This window comes from Papaver somniferum, unplaced genomic scaffold (assembly GCF_003573695.1).
Source record: "Papaver somniferum cultivar HN1 unplaced genomic scaffold, ASM357369v1 unplaced-scaffold_19, whole genome shotgun sequence".
Classification (NCBI taxonomy): Eukaryota; Viridiplantae; Streptophyta; class Magnoliopsida; order Ranunculales; family Papaveraceae; genus Papaver; species Papaver somniferum.
Window position 1 is genome coordinate 12,397,130 of NW_020628818.1, and position 25,841 is coordinate 12,422,970.

Consider the following 25,841-nt stretch of genomic DNA (forward strand, 5'->3'; position numbering starts at 1 on the left):
ATGGAAAATAATTAGGGGTCTCATCCAATTTATACCCACCCCATAAAAGATAGAGGACTTCCAAAATGTTGGTGAAAATACCAATTTAGCCTTCTTTAATAACTACCCTAAAATCTCATTAACCACTAACCTCGGTCCCCAATCTTCATTTCAATCAAAACTTCTTCTCCTCTCATTCTTCTTCTCCTCCTCCGCTCCCTCCCTCCCACTGTCTCCCATTCCATTAACGACTTCTGAGAAGAAAAAAATCACACCGATTCATCGTCGTAAGTGAACTAAAACGCCCTAATCTAAGTTGGGTTTGTGTTTAATTTGATTTGTTGATTGAAAATTTAGGTTTTCAACTGCCAAATTGCAGTTAGAGTTCCAGGGTCGTTAACCACGGTTTTTTATTGCTTAACGATTTTTGATATGCACATTGAATTGATGAAAAATCGTTAACCAATAGGGTGTAGTAGATAACGACCCTAAACCTGGTTTTCTGCCCTAGAATAGTGTCGTCCAGGAATTTCTAAATCGTTAAAAATTCTTCTCAACGACCCTTTTTAAATACGAACGACTCTGTCTTATGCAGAACCACCTCTCTGTCCCAAATAGTGATAGGGTCGTTGGATTCTAAACATATTAAGTTAACGACTCTGCGTGACCTAACTAGCTGGAGTCGTCAATTATATCACACTTGGTTGACGATTTTTCGTAACCTGCAAAAGTTGCAGGTTTGAGTAGTCAAAGGTTGTGTCAAGTAATTGGCGACTTCTTAGAGTCGTTCGTTTATTACCCTCTCAACTTAACGACCCTCACTCTGAGTAGTTGTATAGTGTACATGAATCGACCACTTGGAGCATCATTCATACAATTTGAAGAGTATAGGAAGTTTACATGATTGTTTTGAGCTTCGGGTTCTTCATTTTGAGCAATAGGATTCCTCCACTGGAATCACTCATTTCAAATAACCTTAAATTTCCCTCCCAAAACTCAATTTCTTCCTCTCCACAACACAAAAGCACAATTTTTCTTTTATCAAAATTTTATCCCTAAATCTGATTTTAATCTAACTAAACTAATTAATAATTAATTAACACTAATGATTTGGGGGTAATTTAGCCATTTTAAAAAAAGTGCGATAAGGGATAACTCCCAATTACTATTTTATGACCTTTTTTTGTCCTGTAGCTAGGATCCTCAATTATTTTTCCAGGACCCCAATTCAGCCTTGTTGCAAATCCATATAGTAAAGAGCTTGCCAGTCAACCATATTTGATACAAGCAAAGAAAAAAAGGAACGCAGAGGGTGAATGCACTGGCCAGAGAAAAAGAGAGAGCTGGAAAATTCATTAAAGCGAAGATGTTGTCGTAGCACCAAATTAAGCAATGTCCGACTCTTTCTCTAACACATTCAGAAATAAAGACCTGAGGGGCTTTACACAATTTAGGACTACTAACTTGAACTCTAGCAAACTGGGATAAAACATCAGTGATACCATTACAGACTCGATTTTTTGAAGCAAACATTAAAACACACTAAACTCTTTAGTAAAGAGTGACACTCATTGTGAAGATATTGATCTTCCCATTACATTGTCTGACTGATTGATTATTTCCTTCAAACATAAAGTATACGACAGCTCCATATCTTTCACCCACCTGGCAGCTTGCAGCATGACCATAGCTTCTGCCCGAGTAATGTGTCCCTTCTAGTTCTTGCTTACCTAATGCATCAACCCTTTTTCCTTTTGTAGGTGTTTCTTCAATCCCTTATGGACAATGCTCTCAGTTGATCATCTTTTAGCTTGTTATCCTTGACATGAGAATCAGAGTTAAGTCTGACTAAGCTCTTCACATACCTATAGGATACTGATCGTAAGATTGAATAATCCCCAAAATTTTTATACAGCTTCAAATACTTAGCCGTCTCATTCTTTGGGTCATATAATACCAAGGCCGCTGTCTTTGTATAGCCGTATTGAACCTCAAGTAGAACCTCACCAGTTTTTAAACACTCGATCTTCTTCATGTACACATATGTTTGGGCTTCAAGTTCTAATGTCAGTCTCGGTATGTTGTATACTTTGGTCCACGATTCTCTCATTCCATAATCCTTCATTAGCCATACTTCGTAAGCAGTAAAAAAACTACTATTAAGAATGCAAAGATACCCGTCCAAAACGTCAATATGTCTACGGTTTCCAAAATTTTCGACACCTTCTGGTTGTGGAATTTCTCTGATTCCCTCACCTGTCATATTAATAGCTATTAAGACTTTGACGCCATGTGTGAACCAATGAAGAGCTCCATTACAAAAGACCCCATTTGGTGCTCGAAAGCATTCGTCTTCAGTGGTCAATGCATATGGCATATATCTTAATTCCCATGTATTCGATCTGAATGAATACATGTGAATATGAGAATGGCTCTCGGCTGAATAATGGAAAATACGTACACACTTGTAATCATCACTCTTTGCATCATAACCAAACCCATGTCCTCTGTGTAGAATGCAGCGAGTCTCATTCACTGGAAATCCAGGTCTTGGTAGATATTTGAACTCATGGGTAGATGGGTTCCATAAACATGGGTTCCACGAAAAAAAGTGATCGATCTCTTCGCGATATAGGAAAAACAAGCCATTACAAGAACCCACAAAATTTACATTTTTAAGATCACAGTCCAAGGAAATGAGTGGACAACGAATCTTCTTAACACGGCCGTCGATACCATCAAATAACGATGATGACAATGAATTATTATCCAAAGAGAGCAGTCTTCTTTCACCGTCTATAAGCATTAGACTAAAGCTACTTTTCTTCACCTGGATAAGTTTTGGGTTATTATTAGGTAAGATACTCCAAGGTTTGCATACACACCTGGACTGTAAGAGAAACCTCAGCGGTAACCTCGAAAGGATTTCAACGATGATATCTTCGGGGAACGTTGGCAATGGTTCTTGTTTGTTGTTCCCGTTCATCTTCCTAATCTTCTTGTTCCCGTTCCTCTTCTTAACGTTTCTATTCTTTCAAAAATTGACGATTCATTACTGCAGTCAAATGAACATAACCATATCAAATAAATCTCTACAATCCAGAGAATTAAGAGAATTAACACCGCACTGAACTGAACCCAAAAATTAACTACAACATGTGGTCATAACAAAAGCACAAAGGAAAGAGTAGTTATTAGTTTACCTGTGAGAGAATACAGAGGAGGACAACTATGTTTGATATCCTTCCTGCTAAATTATCAACTTAAATCTACCTAGGAATCCAATTATTGTTTTTTTGGTCGGTACGTAGAGCAATTTCTGTTATTCAGATCGCTTGTACCAGTGGTTAATTAAGGAAGAAGTTGGTAAATTTTAAGGAAAAAAAGAAGAAGAAAACATTGAAGAAGAGATCATTACTAACGGGAAAACCAATTTAGTTGTAGATCATTACCTAAAAAACCCAAACATAAAACACAAAATCAACAACATTTTCACATCAATCTTCATCAAAATCTCTTTAATTGTTTACCTTCAAAGTGTCTAACAGGTTTCTGGACTTTCTAAGCAACAATAACAATTCCTTCATCTTTCTTTCCTCCTCCTTCGTTCTTCTTCTCTTCTTTCATGGTCTCTGCTACTGCTTTATCAATTTTTGGTATCCATCTGCAACACAAAAAAAGAATGAAAATTTTCAGTTAAAATCAATCGAAAACAGTAACTTCATTTTCATAAACTAATAGTAAGATCTAAGGAAATCCCCCCATTGATTAACACAGTTAATTACCTCACGCATTTCTTTTAGATGTAGAGATGGTTATGTGAATGATTAGAAGCTTAAAATCAAGTACATCCGATCATTTTAGGCTGGAATAGAACACTCGATTTTTATTTTTTAGAAATCTACGTTTTAATTCTAGTGAAAATGGAGATCTGAGATGATAGAGGAAAGACTGAGAAGAAAGACGCGTTACTTTATTTCTTTTATGATTTTAATGTATTTTCTGGAAAGAATTAAAATAAATTAAAATAACGGATTTTTTTTTTTTGAAACATTATTTATTGATTTTATTATATTACTAAAGAATCATATTATTGGGACTTACAGATGGGTTTTGGGGGGTTTTTTGGAGTCATGAAATAACAACCCATAGGACCCCTTATCTATATTTTTCTCTAGTGTCTAATTTACCCTTTATTTGATTAGTCCTAATTAAATTGATTAAGCTAACTAATTAGTCTTAGTGAATCGATTAGACTAATCAAAACACTAATCATTTGAAAATCAAAACTTGATTTTATTGAGTCTTGAAGAAGGATAAATGTTGATTTTGGAAGAAAAAAAATTGACAAATTTTGAAGACAAATGACGAAACCCTTCATCACAAAACTCAAGATAACCTTATAATCAACTCCCGACATCAATCTTATCAGTTCAAATTCGTCGAAAATCTGGAAAAAAAATCTGGAATTTGCTGCAGTAACGGCTGGGTAAACTTGTCGACCCGGCCGAAACACCGCATAACGGTTGGGATATTAAGAATTCCAAGCCGTAAATAACTAAAACGTCTGGGATATTAGGAACTCCCAGTCGTGATTAAAAATATCGGACGGGACACTACGAATTCTGGCCGGAATTCTTCCATGAATTACCTGAGTCTGCAAAACGGCCGGGTATATAAACTTTCTCGGCCGTAATTAGTTTTGAAAGTTGAAATTTTTTTGGATTCAACATGAATTCTTAATACGATTGAAAATTACTGATACTTTCATTAGCTAGACCACAATAAAACTCATTACGTGCTTAATATATCACCATTACAAAGTTGGTTTTAGTAACATCCCTTCCGATGTATCAAGAAATTTTTGATGATGGTCATTTGAGCTTCGAAGTTGAAATTGTAACCTTTCCATTTTCTCCATTCCTTGTTAGCTTGAGTTACGACTTCTTCATCAGTCTCACCTCTAAGTCGAAGTTGCTTGCACATACGAAGTAAAGTCATATACTCTTCCACTTTTTTGCGTATGTTTGAGAATCGAAGATACAATTCAATCCCATCGCGGTTGTTAGGGTTACCTGTTCTACAAAATTTTCAAAAACCGTCTTCCAATAAGATTGACTTGGTACACCACCATTCCTTCGTTCTTCTCCCTTCTTTGGATTGCATAGCACAAAATTTTGACAAAGAGATAAGTCTTCATCCAAATTAAAGTCGGGCTTATACTTTGAGTACATTGCATTGAGTTATTTAGGAGTTTTACTAGAGCTTGTAGTTGTGATTTTGATTTGGAATGCGTGGGTATATGGAGAACAAGTTATTTCAAATTTAAATAGGTGGTTGAACAGCTAGAACCTTTCAAACGGATCTATTTTTCAAAATTCAAGAAACTAGCCTATTTGAAATGGTACAAGTGAAATTACAGCGAATTACGGCTGAGAAATGCTAGGTATACCAAGCCGTAATTCTGTATGCCCTGCAGAGTTGGTGGTCTGTCAGAGTTACGGTTGGGATTCCCGGCCGAAATTCTGATTTTTTAATTTTAGGCAGAATAACGGCTGGGATTCCTGTCCGTGAACAACATTACGGCTTGGACATGTAGCCGTTTCTAGGAGCCTTTTTTGTTGGGTTTATCAGAGTACTAAACGGCTAGGAATGTCCCAACCGTAACCAACCACGGATGGGTTTCCTAACCGTGCGGAGTTTAACGACAGGGAATTGTGTAGGTCGGCCAAGATGTAAATATATTTACGGATATAATTCCTTACCGTGATTCCAACACGGCTTGGATATCTAGCCGTAAACATATGTCATTGTAGTTCAGGGAATTCAGACCAAAGAACGGCTAGGTGTTTCCCAACCGTGAACCTCTTATGGACGGGTTTCCTAACCGTTTTGAGTTTCACGGTTGGGAGTTCCTAACCGTTGTTCTTTTTACAGCTATGAAAGATTGCTTTTCAATATTTATACGCGTTTTCGGCTAGGTTTTGTGAAGCATCGACCTAGCCGAAAATGCCTGAAAAAAACCAAGATGTTGTTTTTTCCTCATTTTTCTTAGATTAAACATATTGAAAGACTAAAATTAATTCATATATGCAAAGTTATAAAAATCCATCCATCTCAATCCTTAACTAAACAACGAAAAACATTAAAATGTCAAAGGCTAACAAAATATCCATGAAGTAAAATACTAAAAAACGAGTAGATTGTCATTCACTTGAGTCCTCCCTCATGGACTCGTTCAGAAACTCATCCAAATCGTCAACCGGCGGCGGTTCAACAACTCTCGCCTTTTTACCTCCTTTACCTTTGGCACCTTGAGGTGGAGTCTTTTTACGTCCACCACGAGCACTTGTTCCACCTCGACCTTTCCACCACGAGCAGCACTTATTCCAGAATGACCTCCCTTTGTTCCTCCTTTTTTGCCTCCTTTAGCACTTGTTCCTCCTTTTTTTCCGCCTCTCCCTCGCTTTGATGGAGCTTGCTGACGGGGGTGGGGGGTGGGGGGGAGTATTCGAGTCGTCGTCGCTAGGAGAAGGAGACCTAGCCCTCTTATTTCTCCTTGATCGTGCACCTTCTTCAGGATATAAACCTCCTTTCTCAAGGAGTATTATGCCTTTGGACTCGATTCCGAAGTAATCTTAGTTCAGGGATTGTTAACATCTCCCCCGCATCAATCATACCGGTGATGTTGTTGGACATCCAATTAACTCGTTCAATCTATTTTTCATATCAAATACACTTATTCATAGCTAATCAAAAAAAATATATATATTTATAAACATAATTAGTAGTATACGTACCACCATGTTCTCCAATTCCTTTTGTTCATTTATCTCTTCCGCTGATTTTGAACTCTCTTTCGCCGCCTTCTTATAATGTTTCCGCGCCTCGGGATCCAAATTTTCCACATAAGGATGAGCCCACTCTTTATTCCATCCCATGTAATTAGGATCCGCTTCGGAAGTCCCGTGAGCAGATTTAAGCCCTCTTGTACTCATTTGGTTTTCCGATTGGGAACGAGCATTCCAGTGCTCGATCGATGGAGCTATTTCCGTTGCATAGTTCAATTTGACAGTACTTTCCTTAAAGATGGAGTTGGCTACGCTCAGTGGAAAACAAGATTCTTGAGGTACAATTTTCTGGAAAAAACCAACTTGGCGGAGCGTTCTAAGAGAATCCAAAATGACGAACCCGGTTGAATGAAACAAAGGGCCCGTAAAAGTCGCCACATTAAAAAATATTTTATCACAAACTTCCTCATCTCCATCCTCATCAAGTTTCAAATATGGATCAAACACAACATCATTAATTGTCAAAGCATCCAAATTTCTCCTCATTTCGACCATTTCATTCTCTTTATACTTGTGTTGGGTCCCGTTAAAGGGGTACTTCCTCCTGTAGATTTCTCTAGAGGCCATTTTTTATCCCTAGTAAGCCTCAAGGATTTGAAATGGTCGTAAATTCATGACTACGGAACAAAAATTAATCAATTATACACACAAACCAATATATATAAAAGTAAAATAAACCAACATTTGTTATATTAACACAAAAATATACCTGGATGAGAGCAACACATCCCGTGATTTGTGTTTCGTTCCACTTAGTAACTTTGCAAAGACTTTCCATCACACTAGCAAGGAAGGCGGTGCCCCACGAGTACCTAGGTACCTCATTTGTTTCCGGATCGAGACCGAGAGTCTTCAACCACTGCAAAAACACAAGCATTTACCTTATTTCCTGAGAAATCGGGAAAAAAGATGGTCCCAAGTGCGTGCAACAAGTAAGCTATAGCCATATGTCTAGTTCTTTCTCCGTCCATCACGAACTCTCCATTCTTGGTCCTACGGTCAGAATGCTCAAACTGACCCCTCAGACGAACCAGGTTAATCTTCCTTGACATATTAACACCTTCACGAGGTTCACTCGATTCTTTAAGTCTCCTTTTAACTCTGGGATGGTTTCCATAATCAATCTCAAACTCTTCTTCCGTTTGATCTTTGCTCCATCAAAGACATTGTCTAGTCAAGGCATAAAGCTCATCATAAGGTAGAGAATTGTTGAAACCCTCATACACAACCTTTCCTTCTAAAGAAAGACCGGTGATTGACTTTACATCATCCGGAATCATAGTCATCTCGCCGAATGGGAGTTGGAAAGTCATGGTTTCAGGCCAAAATCTCTCTAAAATTACAAACTGTCACAACATCATACAATTTCTGCAGCGCCTCGATTCTAGACCATAACCCCGATGATTTTACCAAAGCTACCACATCTGGATGCTCAGGATCATCACCCTCTAAAGGCCAAAATCTTGGTTGTTGGTGCTTTAGTTTAGGAACCGCTTTATCGGAAAACAACACATAATATAAAATTTTGGTTTTTATGATTGAATATCCATGATAAAATGAAAACAACATATATTAGGTTTGAAAACAACATATATTAGGTTTGATTTATTACCTTTGCCACACAGAGTCTAGCAGCCCATGAAGACTCGTAACCCATCAAGACGGAACGATCTCTTGGCTCACCCCAAGGTCTCCCATTACCCTTCTTAGGTATAAACTCCATGGCATCAATGATTTCTCTTGCATTTTCCTTTGGTGGATACTTCTTTTTTCCATCATTCTTGTCCTCCTCAACTACTGTTTTACCTTTATCAATAACAGAACCACTATAAGTGCCAACTTCAGTAATAGCAAGTACACCTTGATTTCCTCCACCTTCATTTCCTCCAGTAACAACAGCATCATCATTTCCTCCACCTTCATTTCCTCCAGTAACAACTAGACCATCATTTCCTCCACCTTCATTTGTTCCAGAAACAATTTCACCTTGATTTCCTCCACCTTCATTTCCTACAGTCTCACCTTCACCTTCATTTCCTACAGTAAGAGAAACACCATCATTTCTCCAGTAAGTAGACCGTCACTTGTATTCCTTGCGTTTGCACCCGATGGTTTTCCGTTACGGGGTTGCGGAGTGGGCTCACTAGAAGGTGTTACTTCTACTGATCTTCTCTTCCTCTTTTCTTCTTTTCTGTTCAAAGATAAACCAGACCAAAATGCAAAAGAAGATAAGTCACAACGGCTAGGATGTTTACAAAGTTCCAGACGAAAACAGAATTGCGGATGGGATAATTGTCAAAATTACAAGACGTAAATAAAAAACGTCTAGGATAAATAGAAAATCCCAGCCGAAAATATAATAACGGATGGGAAGTTGATTTATCGACAAAAACGTAAAAACCATAACGACTGGGATTTTTTTTTCATTGCTTTCTCATATTACGGATAGGAAGACCTAGCCGCCTAATAAAATCGGCTAGGAAACTATTATTTACGGTTTGGAAAACCAATTGATAGACACATTTTTGTGTCTACGTTGTCCTTAATTTCATGTATTGTTGGTACTCGATTTTTTGTACTTATTATGGTATTTTATGTGTTTTTAGGTATTTTTGGAAATAAACATTCTTGGAAAAATCGGCTCGAAAAGTCGTCTAAAACACCGTAAGGAGCGTGTTATTCAGACCCTCACTTGTGGATAAGGGGCGACCAAATGATAAGGGGTACCCAAAGGATATTTGCACCCAAGCAGCTGATCAGAGACACCCCTCATGGCATCTGCTATTCGCACCCCAGGACCGGATAGAGAGCACCCATCTTCTTCTTCACGGGAAAGATATTTGGGGGGAAAAGAAGTCTCAGCTGTGTGAGATTCTGGTCATGATATTATATGGGGATATTTGTGTCTTTACGACATGATTATCTTCTTACCATGATAATAAGATTTTGTACGTGTCTTGAATGGAAGGATCGTATACTTTTGGATATTTTCGAAAACAGGGAAGGAATTATTCACGGAATTAATTGAAGATATTCTCTTCATTATTTGCTCAATTAAATGAGAAGATTTGGATATACCATACAACTCAGAAGACGTGTGAAAATGGAGAGGAAATATTCCCGTGAAATACTTTCATTAACTGCAAAGATCTTTTGGAGTAATTGAGATGATTGTCGACCTAAGATTGGCTTCACAGTATAAATAAGAGTGTCTTGGGTATCAGTGAGGGGATGGAGAGTTTGGGGATCGTTTAGAGCAAACCCGGTTTAATCATTATTTTCTCCCATTTCATCACTTGTAAACACTTTTGAGCAATGAAAAATTATTCTGAGTGTGTTTCCAATATGCGGAGCTAAACCCAATCCTTGGGGCTATGGAGGAAGCCGTTGTTTCGGTAAAAGTGATATATTTTTATTAATTAATTACAACAACTATATTATGATTTTTGCATTGAACTAAAAATTGTTTATATGATTTTGATTAGTTAGGTGTATTTTCTCTTGATAGAATATGCTTGCTTTAGAGTTTTGATATTCTATGCTTGGATTAACATCTATTATTTTGGAAATCTACATGTCTAGGCAATACTATTAGAATCAATCTGAATGTTGAGTTGCATAATTATTGTTTTATTAAATCACTAATATCAACCAATGGTGGAATCCTAGTCCTATTCTCTCCATAATTTTCACAACATCTTTTTAATTTAGTTCGCTATTTTTATTTATTAAAAAAAAAAATCTAAAAATTCGCTTTCACAAGTCTTGAACGAATCATACTACTAGAACAACTTTGAAAACACATCACCAAATACGGACAACAAAACCTAGACATTACCACTGCCGCTGAAACATGCATTCGAACTCAGACACATATACGGCTAGGAAAGTCCCGGCCGTGATTCAGTCTTTGCGGATGGGAATAGTTTATCTCGTACGCATCGACCAGAATTACGGCAAGGTATTCAACAATTTCCCATCCGTGAAAATTAAAACGGCTGGGAGTTCTTATATCTCCCAACCGTGTTACAATTAAACGGCTGGGTATTCAACATATCCCAACCGTGATACATATTTACGGCTGGGAATCAAAGAACTCCCAGCCGTAATCAAATTCTGAAACTGTTTTTCCAGACCTAAAATCTTCTAAACCAACTGAAAGATCGAGAAAGAGATTAAATAAACAGTGGGTATTTCGATTCATACCTTATTGCTGTCATCTCAGGAGTATGGGAGGCTGGTCCATATCCTTCATTCAGTTCCTCTTCATCTTCACTTACCACTTCATTAGTTGAAGTTGGTTTCTCTGCTTCAATAGGAGGTTGATTCGACGAAGAATGACCTAATTTTTCCTTTGCTTTCATGCTTTTATACAATGAGTTTAATCGACGACGTAATTTTTTTGAATCCACGATTAATCGTTTCAAACGAAGAATGAAAACAGAAAGGGGAAAGTAAGGGAAGAAGAAGAAGAGAGAGGTGGTGGTGGGACGTTTTTTTTTCTTTTAATGATTTTGATTTTCAGTTTTTTTTTTTTAATTTAATGATTTTTTTATATTAGATTAATCAGTTAATGGAAGGGTAGAAGTGTCATAAACGAAAATTATTGAGGATGTTTTTGAACTTTTACATAAATCTGATCTCTCCCTATACCACTTAGTCTCCACATAATCTTTCAAGTCCCCAAAGTCCCACCCCTCAAAGTCCCAATAATAGAGTTCTTACTAAAGGGCTATTACAATAACGGAAATAATCGGTCTCAACATGGGTGAAGAATATTGTGGATAATTCATTTGCCCTATCATCAAGAAAAATTGAAACAAATGAAAGCTTAAACGTATAAACCATTCATCGACTTGAACTCGATAGACTGGGTGATTATCCACCCACCAACAAAATCGATCAGGTATTTAAGATATGAAAACATCCTTAACGGAATATTTGTAAATGGCAATGGTTTGTCTAAAGAGATGTTTAAATTATTGTCCAAATTTGTGCACCCTCCAAAACAGGGATGCACACTCCAGCCTCGCTTATTGGCTTATATTTACTTAGCAGGCAAAACCATGGTACGAAGAGAATGAAGATGTACATTCCCTTCTTCTCTCTATCTCTCTCTAATCTCTTCACAACGACAAACCCCAGTTTCCTCTTTACTCAAACAAGATGTACTGCTGGCAAAACCTTAGTACGAAGGGAATGAAGAGAAGAAAATGGGGATATGATTCTGCACTTCGGTTTTGAAGGGGTGCACAAATTTGGACTCTACAAGAGAATCCACTGACTAAAACACATAGATAGCTGATCTTATACTTGATTACTTCTAGTCTATTATAGACCATTCTGTTTATTTATTTTTGAATCGATCCAAGAACTGACCGAGTAACTTAATGGTCTAACTAGCCTCAATAACCCTATTATATTCCAAAAATTTGGTAGATGTTTTTCCTTTGCCTGGACCAATCGCTTGCTAGAAATGGATTTCTTCCATTTGAATTAAAGTTTAAGCCAGTTGTTGTTTATGATGATCTTGAGTCAATTTTCACCCCCATCTCAAGTACATGTAGTTTTGTATATTCTCTAAAATAACTCAACCAGATTTCTTTCTTTCTTTTATTTCCTTAAAAGTGCAAACTGTGCCCAAGTTTATAGGTATACACGTGCATGTGCAGGTTAAATATAGAATATATATATATGAAGGTGATTAGTTTTTGTCAAGGTTCGAAAAACGGGTCACGGTCCAGGTCACAGGTACTAGGTGTGACCGTTATAACGTGTTTTGACGGGTGTGAGCATGTTTTGGGTCAAAAACGCGTTATATAGGAATAAAACGTGTTTTTTTGACGTTTTTTTAAAATAACGGGTGTGATAACGGTTAAATAAGAAAAATAAATAATTTGTGATCTGAATTTCCTATGTAACGGTAATTACAGCTGTGAAAACGGTTACAACGGGTCTAAATAACGTTGTTACTACGTTTTTTCTTTTTTTTTTGGTTTAATTTATTTATTTGATTTTTTATTTATTTGTTTATGGGTTTTTAACATACAAATTTATGGATATCTAGTAAAATTCACAACCCTAAGTCTATGACTTATAACAATGCATTGTAGTTATCGTCTACCGACAATATTTATACACGCATACTATCACTATCCACTTGATATGTTCAAGTTGTCACTCGAATAGTTCAATGCATTCCCCAATATTTCAATAATCCATATTCGGATTCAAAAGCAGTCAAAACTTTGTTGTCAAATAATACTCCTAGGCTCTTAGCTACTTGCTACAAGACTAACCAACAAGGAATGCAATAGGAAGAGAGTCAGAGACTAGCTATAGAAAAAGAGAGTGAGAGAGGGAAGTCAGGGAGTCGATTTATCTTTTTCTTTTGCATTTGGAGGTGTGTACAGTATATGCTACATGTGGTCTGTACTTTAGAGTTCAGACTCAAAAGTTAAAGAAATAAAACAAAAACAAAAAAAGTAAAAAGAGTAGTTGGTTTCATGATCAAAGACATAGCTAGCATGTTCTTATATACGCATGCAACGAGATTCCAAATGTTTCAAAAATATTTCGATTTGCTAGCTATTATGTCTTCTTGCCGAAAGGAATGCTTTAAAAGGACAAGAAGAGAATTGAAATGAAATCAATACCTCTGGTTCTCTGGTTCTCTGCTTCTTGCTCAAAGGAATGCTTTACATTTTGAATTTCTCAAATACAAGTTTAAGAGGTAATATTAATTATTTTTTGTAGATTTTTCATTCAATTAGAGATATAATTTATTAATACGTTATTAATTTATTTATTATCGTTTTTTTCTTTCATGATGTTAGAGTAGTGAATATAGATGTTTGAGAAATATCGATGTTTTTTTCTTTCATGATGTTTGAGAAATATTTAAGAAATGTTAAGTGAAGAAATGTTTCATTCTATTAACGTATATTTACTTAATAAATGTTTCATTTTTATCTAAGAAATGTTTTAAGAAATATAGATTTTTTGTTCATTTTATTATCATTTATTAAGAAATGTTTTAATAAATGTTAATATTCATAATTAAATAGTCCATCAACTTGAATCAGTTGGCACGTAAAAAATCATTGTTTCTTTATAAAAAAAATGGCATGATGAATTGATGTATGGTATGTTTGTATTTCTGTTCTCAATCATGAAAAAATGAGAGGCTACACGATCCTTAATTTCAACTTTTAATATTCAAGTTGAGTAAATGACTAATGCAACTTGTGATTTCTAATTATAATGTTACTCTAACCATTTTTATATTGATGGAATATGTCCACTTAACTTGTATTTATATATGTCACTTATTGCTATGTGAAATTTCCTACTTACAAAATATAATGGAAGGATCAACATCTGCAAAACGAGATGTTTTTCATGCATATTGTACTGTAATGAGTGATGGTAAAAAGTTGAAGTGTAATTTTTGTGAAAAAGAAGTGTCTGCGGGAATTTCGCGTTTCAAAATGCATTTTGCACAACAAAGAGGTACAATTACTCCCTGCATGCATGTGCCACCTGAGATTAAAAATTTAGCAAAAGTATGGGTGCAAGACAGAAACAAAGCAAAACGGCAACGAGTACCAGAAACTGAATATGAAGATACAGAAATTCAAGATATGTATGAAAATGAACCGTGGAACCCTGTGCATGATATAGATGAAGAAGAACAAGCGCCGGTAACACAAAATAAAATGGGCGGGTTATCGAAGTTGAAGAACCTTTTTGGACGAAAAAGTAAGAATACTAATGCCGGAGAAGGTACATCACAGCGTCCACAGGCCTCTATGGACATACCTAGTTCTTCAATGCGTACACCACACCAAGCACCTAGGATGTCTGTAGATATGGGAGGACAATATAATACTAATAGGGATTCTCAACCTAGCATGGCGAATTTTGGGAGAAGTAAAACATGCCGGGAAAAAGTTGATTCTTCTGTTGGACGTTTTTTCTATGCTAATGATATTCCCTTGAATGTGGCCAACTCAACTCAGTACCACGAGGCATTCAATGCAGTTGCAAATTTCGGAAAATCATACAGAGCTCGTCTTCCTATAAGTTGTCGAACCCATTATTAAGGCAGGAAAAACAAAGGATTCAGAAGGATGTGGTGTCGGTCCAACGAAATTATTGGAGAGAGTATGGGTGTACACTCATGTCAGATGGTTGGAAAAACAAAAATAACCATACTTTGTAAACTTCTTAGTTTACAGTGGCCATGGGACAACATTTTTGAAAAGCGTTGACATCGAGCATAATCGGTTGACAGCAGAGTATTTGATGAGTTTGTTCAGACCGGTTATAGAAGATATTGGTCCGGCAAATATTGTTCAAATAGTAACTGATCAAGGATCCCAATTCAAAGCCGCAGGTAACTATTACAACTTAATTTAATTACAGTTGTTTATTTTTATATATTATTAATTCATTTCTCATTTTGTTTTAATAGGTATGAGATTGGCCATAGAGTATGGTACATTTTTTTGGGTACCTTGTGCAGCTCATGTGTTGGATTTAATGTTGGAAGATACTGAAAAGTTCCCCTTTGTTAAAAGTGTGATTTCAGAAGATAGAAAAATCAGTAAATTTATTTATAATCATGGTTGGGTTCTTGCTAGATTCAGACAACATTCTAGGGGACGCAATCTATTGCGCCCTGGCTTAACAAGGTTTGCGACAAATTTTATCGCAATCAAAAGTATCATTGATCAACGTAATGCAATCGAGAGTCTTTTTGTAGACCAAGAATTTGTGAACTCGCCAGAAGGAAAAACTCGTACGGGTAAAGATGTGAAAAACATTATTTTGAATGAGATGTTTTGGCACACATGCCAAAATGCATGCATGATGGTTGGTCCTTTATTGAAAATGATCCGTTTCTTGGATTCAGATAAACCTACCATGGGTTATTTGTTTCATGCACTTGCTACATGTGTGGAAACTATAGAAAGGGGTTTGGGTAAAACTCGAAATAATTCTATTGTAGGTGTGATTAACCGACGATGGAAAGATCAGTTGAGTTCTCCTCTTCATGCTGCAGCGCATTTTCTGAATCCATATTATATCTACAACCCAGCAGCCAATCTCATCAACAATGAAATTTCTCAGCCCCAAATTTGTCTTAGTGAAGTTATATCAAAAATGATTAGTAGCCCTCAAGAACAAGCGACATGCATGCTAGAGGTGTGAATTTTTATTAACAATTAATTTCGAAATTATATGAATTTCTATTCACAGTTTTTGATATTTTTAGGCGGGAAGAATGCAAATGATACAAGGCCAATTTGCATCACCATCAGTAAGATTGGCTGCTCTGCAAGGTGATCCTGTAAGCTGGTGGTTGTCATACGGTGCTCAATTTCCATCACTCCAGAGGATCGCGGTAAAGATACTAAGCCAGACAAACACATCGTCTGGATCCGAGAGGAATTGGAGTGTGTTTGAAAGAATTCACACCAAACTACGCAACCGTTTAGTTTCGTCAAGAATAAACGATTTGGTATATGTTCAGTACAATTTAAGATCGGAGCAGCAAAGAGTTCAAGGTAAAGAAAAGCGACATAACATCGATGTCCACGATGTTCATAGCCTGCTGACAGATGAAAATATGCTTGATTGGATAGCAGGGGATGATGAAACACAAGTTTTACCTCAGGAAGAACATTGGTTAAATGAATTGGAAGAGGAAGCAGCTAATAATCCAGAGCCTCTCCCCCCACCATACGAATGGCATGATCCAGAAGTTGAAATCTCATATCAAAGGTTGCCAGTGAGTAACTTTGTTTATGACTTTGGTAACCTAACATTTGGATACAATACACAAGGTCATGAAAATGAAAATCCCATATACAATTCTCATTACACTGAAGATCGTCCAGAAGAAGATACCCGAGGAATTAATGAAGAGTATAATTCCAATATTAATATCAATAATGAAGTAGATAATCGTAATGATAATGAGGAAGAAGACTATGGTTATGAAGATGACGATACTGTTAACTACGACAGCCAAATGCATTACGCGAACCAATATGAGGCGGAGGAAGAGGAGGAGGAATCAACTGAGAATCGTCGAGAAAACAGAAAATACTTGAATAAGTCGGAAAAAAATGCCGGTACAAGTTGGTTTGTCTAAGTTTAAAATTTCAAGCACTACTGTCACTAGGTTACTTATTGTAAGTTTATAAAATTTGAAGTGTTTAATGATTATTTATGAAATTTTAGTTGTAAGTTTGAAATTAAAAATTGTATAAGAATTTCTCCAACTCAAATTTTTTTTCCTTAAAAACGGGTTTAACCGGTATGAAAACGGAAAATACGGTGTAAAAAACGTGTGTTAAAATGTTATTTAGAAGAAAAAAACTGAAATATTAATTTTAGAAAAACGGTAATCATCGGTGTGAAAACGGTTATAACGGGTCTAAATAACGCCATTTTTTCCTATTTATCGGTGTTATTTAGGTAAGCGTGTTGGTGAGCCTCACGGGCACGGTATATGGGCGTGAGCGTTATAACGGACGTTTTTTCGGAAAAAACGGCCGTTTTTCAAACCTTGCTCGTATTATAGAAATAAAGAGTTACGGATTACAATTACATATTCATTCCGGCTTCGAATGTTCACATAAACTAATAAAGCATTTAAAGTAATGTCCTTCCATGTGTGTTGTATGTCATACTTGTTACAAAAAATTGATAAGTTTGCAGCGCAAATTATATTCATTCTTCCGACTAAATAAAATCTAGGGCTAGAAAGTTTATCTCAAACTTTGTCTTGTTTCCGAAATCTGCACTTATCATGTATCTCAGTTCCCTTGTTGTTGCATACTTTCCTATCAGCAACAATACAGTAGGTTCAGAATTGCTTCTAAACGAGATAGTGTGGCCACTCCATTCTGTTGAAAAGTTTGCAGCCAACATCAAAAGCACCAAAAGTATGTTCTACACAAACAATTTTTCAAGTTTTTCCGGTTAGGCAATAGCTTTCAGAATAATTGGTTTCAATGATCCAATTTTCTCAGGCCTTCAAGACGTTTTCGATGTATCAGATCATGACTTTGAAAAGTCAGTGAATACACCATCAAAAATGTATGTAAGGTATGCAAAAGAAATGGCAGCAACACCAGCTAATATTAAGGAGTACCCAGATTCATATATGTTTGTGCTTGACATGCCAAGGTTGAGATCATAAGAAATCAAGGTTCAAGTGAAAGATAACAACGTGCTTGTTGTGACAGGAATGCGCCAAAGGGAAGATGAAAAGGAGAAAGAGGTCAAATATGTTAGGATGGAAAGAAGAATTAGGAAATTCATGAGGAAATTCATACTCCATGAGAATGAAATGTTGTTGCAATTTCAATTGTTTGTGTGATGGTATTCTAACCATTACCGTTAACAAATTTGCTCAACCGCAATCTAAGAAGCCAAGGACTATCCAGGTTCAAATTGGGTAAGAAAATTTGGGGTCATGCAGTTACTAGCTAGCTTGGGTTGAATCATATATCCGTCCAATATGATCCAATATGAATTTCTCATAGTGATTGTATGATTTAGGCTTGAAATGCCTTTTTGTTTGTCCTTTTTCTCCGTGTTTCAATCCCAATGGAAAAGAAATGAGATTCATTTGTGTTCTAATTCAATCTTTATGTGCTTAGAGTTTGTGATTTAAGGCTTGATTTTTTTAATGTGTTTGTGAATTATAAATAAATTTGAAACTCTTCAAATTAAATTCTTATCGAGACAGAAAAATCAGGTAAGTCGGACCAGCAAAAAATCTTGCAGATGGACTGTGGGCAAAGGTGACAAAATTTCAGTTTGGTAAGATACTTGGATTTTGGAGCATAGCTTGGCAAAAACTTTCCTTGATAATGACTATAACAAGCAACATCTTCATATCAAGGTTAGTAGCTTAATTTCAAATCATCAGTGGTTAATTCCTGAAGACATGCTACATTTCTTTTCCATTGATGATCTACCATTTATTGCACCTGGTGAAGATAAAATGATTTGGACTCCTACTCAAAATGGTATTTTTACTGTGAAGAGTGTTGTTTCAGTTATTAGAAGAAAAAAAATCTTAAACTCAGATGGTATAAGCATATATGGAAGAAATGTGTTCATCCCTCAACAAATGCTAATATTTGGAAAATCACCAGAGGTGCATGTGCTACTGATGAAAGTTTCAACAAAAGGAGTTTTCAGCTTGTATCAAGATGTTATATATGTCATGCATTTCAGGACTCTATAAATCATCTTTTATGGGAATGCAACTATGGTCATCTTCTTTGAAATTGGATTGATGGTATCTTTGTATTCAAAAATCCACATTCCTTTGAGGAAGTTTTATCCTGCTGCAAAAATAAGAGTACTGTGGTGCAGGAAATTTGGTTTATTGTTGCTTTTAATGTAATGGTTGATATCTGGTTCACCAGAAATAAGGAAGTTTTTGAAGACATTGCTCCTGATTTGACAAATGCAAAAAAGAAGATTCTCATAATGGTCAAAGACTGTGAGGTAAGACTCAGAGGGTATACTAATAATTCTGATTATGATATTCAAATTCTACAATTCGTTAAGATTCATTACAGGAAAATCAAAATTCCAAAAATCATTGAATGTTACTTTCAATTACCAAATGAAAACACTATACTACTTTGCTATGATGGAGCCTCAAGAGGTAATCCTGGTATCTCTGGCTATGGATTTGTCATTAGAAACTCTTCAGGTCAATTCATTGCTGCTGAAAGTGGTGGTGTGGGCATAACAACAAATTTTGTAGCTGAAGTAATGAGAAAATTATGTGCTCTGGAATGGGCATTACAACAACATAAATTTCAGGTGGTGGTTAATATGGATTCTAATGCAGCCATGTCGGTATTCTCAAGTAACAACCATCCATGGTTTGTTCTGGCTAGATGGAAAAAGGTATGTGCTGCCTTAAAACAAATCCATTTCTATCATGTTTACAAGGAGATAAATTTCTCTGTGGATTTCTTTGCCAAAAAAAGTTGTCACCTTCAAAGAGGACAAGTACTTAAGTTCACTGAAAGACCATCGAATATGCAAAGAATAGAGATACCAGACACTCCTTATTACATATTTGTTTGAATTCTGTTTTTTAAAGATTTAGTCATTGGGCTTTAGGACATGTTGTCCATTTCTGGCCTTTATGTTCTTTCATTTGAGGTTGCATTCCTTTTTCTGTATTAAATTTGGTTATTCTTTATTAATAAATTGTTTTTTCAAAAAAAAAAGGCTATTTAGTGAGCCTGCCTAACCAAACAAGTTGATGTTCACTCCCCCATATGCTTCCGATGAGGCCCGCAAGGCTCACCAGCAAAAGCCCAGTTTAATCATCCAACATTTTCTAGCAAGTTCCAAATTCCAAGTGTTTTATTGCCTTTTATTTCAACCTTCTAGCAGCTTCGAGACTCGGTGGGAAAAGACATCAACATAATTATCTAGAAACACCAACAATATATCATCTCTATATAAACCCCACCTGCATTTGATTGCTATCCATCGAAGATCAAAATCATAAATCAAAATCTCCACAAGCTACGATCAATTCAACCACAGCAACAACAATGGCTTTGAGAGTAATTGGTTTCAATGATCCAATTTTCTCAGGTCTTCAAGACATGTTCGATGTATCAGACCATGATGTTGAAAAATCAGTGAACACACCATCAACGAAGTATGTAAGAGATGCAAAAGCCATGGCAGCTGTTAAGATATGGTCAAGATATGATATATCTTGACATTGTTGTGTTTGTTATTTGGTTGTAACTGCATATATATTCTTTCTGTATATATCCTAGATATTTTTAGGTGTATCTTTTATTTTCCTTATCTAGTTGTTAGGTGTATCTTCTATTTGCCTTATCTAGTTGTGTAAACATGTGTAGATCAGGCTTTTTCCTATCAATGAAGATACAAAGAATTATTCTCACAACTACATTAGAATCTCTATGCTCATGTTTATCATGGCATCAGAGCTAGGAAATATCTGAGAACCAGTTTCCGCTGCAATACAATCCAGAGAAAATACAACCCAGCGAAAACATAGTAATCATGTCAAAAGAAGATTCTCAACCCATCACTGTCCGTTTTTATGGAACCAATTACAATCACTGGTCATTCCTCATGAGGATTTTTCTTAAAAGAAAAAGTATGTGGAAGTATGTCGATGGTATAGAAAAGAAACCTACAGCAAGCAGTTCTGTTGAAAAAGGGAAAGAAAATGAAACACATAAAAAGGATCCAAAAGAAGAATGGGAGATTAACAATCACAGGATTCTCACTTGGATTGGAAACACAGTCATTCCTTCCATAAGCATGCAACTCACAAGTTTTGAGGTAGCCAAAGATGCATGGGATTTTCTTTCGAAAAGGTACACCCGAATCAACTTTGCTCAGAGGTATAAACTCGAACAAGATATTAGATCTATGAAACAATCGCATGATCAGTCTATTTCTGTTTTTCATTCTGAGATGTCTTTAATCTGGAATCAATTAGCACTCATGGAACCAATATGGACCGTAGATTTGGAATTATGGCAGAAGTATAGAGAGGAAACACGTTTAGTTCAGTTTCTATTGGATTTGCGTGATGAGTTTGAGTCTATTATAGCATCAGTCCTTCATCGTTCACCTCTTCCCACGGTGGAAGTTGCTTTGTCTGAACTTATTATAGAAGAAACAAGGAAAAGAATCACATCGGTGATATCAGGAGTATTTGTTGTGCCCTCACGATCCAGCCCTAACAATTTTCCAAGAAACTCAAATGCTCAAGTGCAACGTGATATGTCTCAAGTACAGTGTCATAACTGCAAGACCTTTGGACACTTGGCAAGGAACTGCAATCTCCCATCGGCCAATACATCACCTGCTGCCTCAATACCTGACACACCCACAACACAGTGTGGGTATTGTAAGGAATTTGGTCACTCATCTATATTCTGCACCTCACCAACCTCAAGAAACATGAGAAGGATCAATAATAATAGAGGAAACAAATTCAATACACCTACCAGATTTACGGCAGCTCCAGTTTTATCTGCAACAGATCCATACGCAACATCAACAACCTCATCTGCATTAGTTGTACCTAGTGGTGGTTCAGCACCAAACCTTGCTGATATTCAAGAGATGATTAAACAAGCACTCTCAATTGGTAACAACCCTACAGCTGCATCTGCCTTCGCTATCTCCTCAGGTATTTATTCAACAGAATGGTTTCTCGACTCAGGAGCATTAAACCATATGACTTTTAATCAAAAGTTTTTTGAAAGTCTTCATCCTGTCATCACCCCTAAGATTCATACTGCTGATGGATCAACAGTAACTGCAAGTCATATAGGCTTGGTCAACAATTCAAATAACTTATATGTACCAGATGTGCTTCTTGTTCTAAATATTACAATGAATCTTATTTCAGTTGGTCAACTGTGTGATCAAGGTTATAACACATATTGTTTTCCTTTTGGTTTTGCTATACAGGATCTCAAAACCGGGAAGCTAGTTGGGATAGGCCGTAGAGTTGGTCGGTTGTATCTCCTTCAATCTCTTGCTCTCTCAGCGGAATCTAAAAGTCATGTCGTAGATGCTACTCCCACTGCACCTGTTTCAATATCTCCCTTCATGTCTTGGGATTCTAGGTTAGGTCATGTTTCCTTTTCTCGTCTTTCATATATGATCAATAAGGGTTTACTAGGAGATACTCGGTTAGATAAAGAACCAAATTGCATCTCTTGTAGACTGGAAAAACAACCAGCTCTTTCTTTTAATCTTAACACTTCTGTCTCAACTGAACCTTTTGCTCTTATACATTCTGATGTCTGGGGTAAATCTCCAATTATGCCAAAGGGAGGTGCTTTGTATTATGTCAGTTTTATTGATGATTATTCGCGTTATACATGGGTATATCTATTCAGCTTTAGAGCAGATTTTCTTAAGTTATATGTTGATTTCTCAACCATGATAAAAACTCAGTTTGGTAAAGTGATCAAAGTTTTTCGTGCTGATCAAGGAGGGGAATATATTTTCAATCCATTCAAAGAATTTCTTAAAACCCAAGGCACCATTCTTCAACTGTCATGTACTGAAACTCCAGAACAAAATGGAGTTGTAGAACATAAACACCGTCATATTATAGAGACAGCTAGAACTCAGTTAATTTCTGGCTCAGTTCCTTCAAATTTCTGGGGAGAATCAGTTCTTACTGCAGTCTACATCATCAATAGAGTCCCAACAACTGTCATAGGAGGAATGTCACCTTATGAGCGTCTCTATGGTAAGAAATCAAACTATTCTGAGCTTCGAGTCTTTGGTTCAACTTGTTTTGTACTCCTTCCAGAACGTGAACGTCATAAACTTGGTCAAAATAATGTCTTGTGTGTCTTCCTTGGTTATGGTATTGAACAAAAAGGGTATCGTTGTTATGATCCAGTTAATAGAAAGCTTCGTGTCTCTCGTCATGTCACATTATAGGAGAAAGTTCCATTCTGGTCACTTCCAAGCAGCAAATCATGATCTTTTGAGTCTTTCACTTATTCTGATCCATTTCCCAGTGAATCCAATCCTAGCACTTTTCCTATATCTACTCCTTAAAGTCCATCTCCTCTAGTTGTTGATCCACCAAATACGAATGACCAAGACCACTCTACGACTCAACCTAACAGTGCAACTCAGGAACGAGATCCCGATTCTGAAGAAAATTCTTTGCCACCTCGCAATCGAAGACCACCAGCTAAGTATGCAGACTATCATTGTTCCTTGTCTTCTATTTTGTCATTTTATGAACCAAAAACATACAGAGAAGCTGCAGCCATTCCAGAATGCAAAGATTCAATGGATGATGAATTGGAAGCACGTGTAGAGGCAGGCACATGGGAAATGGTGGACCTTCCTCCTGGAAAATCAGTTGTTGGAAGCAGATGGGTCTATAAAGTTAAGACCAAGTCAGATGGTGAGTTTGAACGATGTAAATCACGAGTTGTTGCAAAAGGTTATACACAAGAGTATGGTGTTGACTATGAAGAAACATTTGCACCAGTGGCCAGAATGGTTATAGTTCGTACATTACTTGCTGTTGCTGCAGCACGACAATGGGGGATTCATCAAATGGACGTGAAAAACGTGTTTCTTCATGGTGAGTTACAAGAAGAGGTTTGCATGCAACCTCCTCCTGGTTTGCCTCATGAACCTAATCAAGTATGTAAGCTTCGATGGGCATTATATGGACTCAAACAAGCACCTCGTGCTTGGTTTGAGAAGTTTAGCAATGCAATTCTCCAGTATGGCTTTACACAAAGCTTCTGTGATTCAGCTATGTTTGTCAAATCGTCAGAAAAAGGAATTGTCATTCTTCTCTTGTATGTTGACGACATGGTTATTACTGGAAGTGATCTACAAGGTATTACTGAACTCAAATCATATCTCAGTGATTGTTTTAAGATGAAAGATCTTGGATATTTAAGTTACTTTCTTGGCATTGAAGTTGACATGTCACCCACTGGTTATTTCATATCACAAGTCAAATATGCATCTGAGATTCTACAGCGTGCAGGGCTATCTGACAATAAGGTAACTGACACACCTCTTGAATTGAATGTAAAATACAGTCCTACATATGGGACTCTATTGTCTAATCCAACACTGTATCATCAACTAGTAGGGAGTCTAAATTACTTAACCATTACGAGACCAGACATAAGTCATGCAGTTCACATAGTCAGTCAGTTTATGTCTGCTCCAAGGTCTACTCATTATGCAGCTGTTCTCAGAAGTCTAAGATATATCAAGGGGTCTCTTCATCAAGGTATGTGTTTCTCATCAAAGTCTGATCTCACTCTTCAAGCTTACTCATATTCCGATTGGGCTGGGAATATTACGGATAGAAAATCTATTACAGGCTATTGTGTGTTCTTGGGAGACTCGTTGATTTCATGGAGAATTAAGAAACAAAGTTTGGTTTATCGTTCAAGTGCTGAAGCAGAGTATAGAGCACTTGCTCACACCACATCTGAACTCATTTGGTTACGGTGGCTACTTCGTGATATGGGAGTTCTAATTTTTGCTCCTACACCACTGTATTGTGATAACAAGGCTGCTATTCAAATTACACACAATGATGTCTTTCATGAGCGTACAAAACATATAGAGATAGATTGTCATTTTACTCGTCATCATTTCAAGAAAGGTACAATCACTCTTCCGCATGTTAAATCAGAATTTCAAGTGGCTGATCTTTTCACCAAGACTCACTCTGCAGCTCGTCTTCGATTCTTAATTTCCAGACTCAAGATGTGTACTCCACCACCTTGAGTCTAAGGGGGGGTGTCAATATATGGTCAAGATATGATATATCTTGACATTATTGTGTTTGTTATTTGGTTGTAACTGCATATATATTCTTTCTGTATATATCCTAGATATTGTTAGGTGTATCTTTTATTTGCCTTATCTAGTTGTTAGGTGTATCTTCTATTTGCCTTATCTAGTTGTGTAAACATGTATAAATCAGGCTTTTGCCTATCAATGAAGATACAAAGAATTATTCTCACAACTACATTAGAATCTCTATGCTCATGTTTATCAGCAACAACACCAGCTGATATAAGGAGTATCCAGATTCATATGTGTTTGTACTTGACATGCCAGGGCTGAAATTAGAAGAAATCAAGGTTCAAGTGGAAGAGAATAACGTTCTTGTAGTGACCGGAATGCGACAAAGGGCAGACGAGAAGGAGAAAGAAGTCAAATATGTGAGGATGGAAAGAAGAATTGGGAAATTCATGAGGAAATTCATGCTTCCAGAAAATGCTAATCTTGATGCAATTCCAGCTATTTGTGTTGATGGTGTTCTTACCATTACCGTCCAGAAATTGCCTCCACCGGAACCTAAGAAGCCAAGGACTATCCAGGTTCAAATTGGGTCGCGCTGCACTTGCTAGGTTGGGTCTGTTCGAAAGGAATGTTTCTTTT

The 25,841-nt window shown here is 36.6% G+C and overlaps 2 protein-coding genes and 1 pseudogene across 2 annotated transcripts; 2 read left to right on the forward strand and 1 right to left on the reverse strand.

Annotated features, from left to right (window-relative positions):
• Positions 1-1,303: 1,303 nt before the first annotated feature.
• LOC113338837 (F-box protein CPR1-like) lies at positions 1,304-3,952 on the reverse strand. Its single transcript, XM_026584232.1, has 3 exons — positions 3,765-3,952; positions 3,510-3,643; positions 1,304-3,034 (listed from the first exon to the last, which is right to left on the reverse strand). The coding sequence occupies exon 3, from the start codon at positions 2,963-2,965 to the stop codon at positions 1,748-1,750; it is 1,218 nt and encodes a 405-aa protein (XP_026440017.1). The 5' UTR covers positions 2,966-3,034; positions 3,510-3,643; positions 3,765-3,952; the 3' UTR covers positions 1,304-1,747.
• A 13,700-nt stretch (positions 3,953-17,652) lies between these two features.
• Positions 17,653-19,101, forward strand: LOC113338536 (annotated as a pseudogene).
• A 1,339-nt stretch (positions 19,102-20,440) lies between these two features.
• Positions 20,441-25,810, forward strand: LOC113338537 (17.6 kDa class II heat shock protein-like). The gene is made up of 4 exons (XM_026583936.1): positions 20,441-20,581; positions 23,811-23,823; positions 24,299-24,303; positions 25,478-25,810. The coding sequence occupies exons 1-4, from the start codon at positions 20,441-20,443 to the stop codon at positions 25,808-25,810; spliced, it is 492 nt and encodes a 163-aa protein (XP_026439721.1).
• Positions 25,811-25,841: the final 31 nt, after the last annotated feature.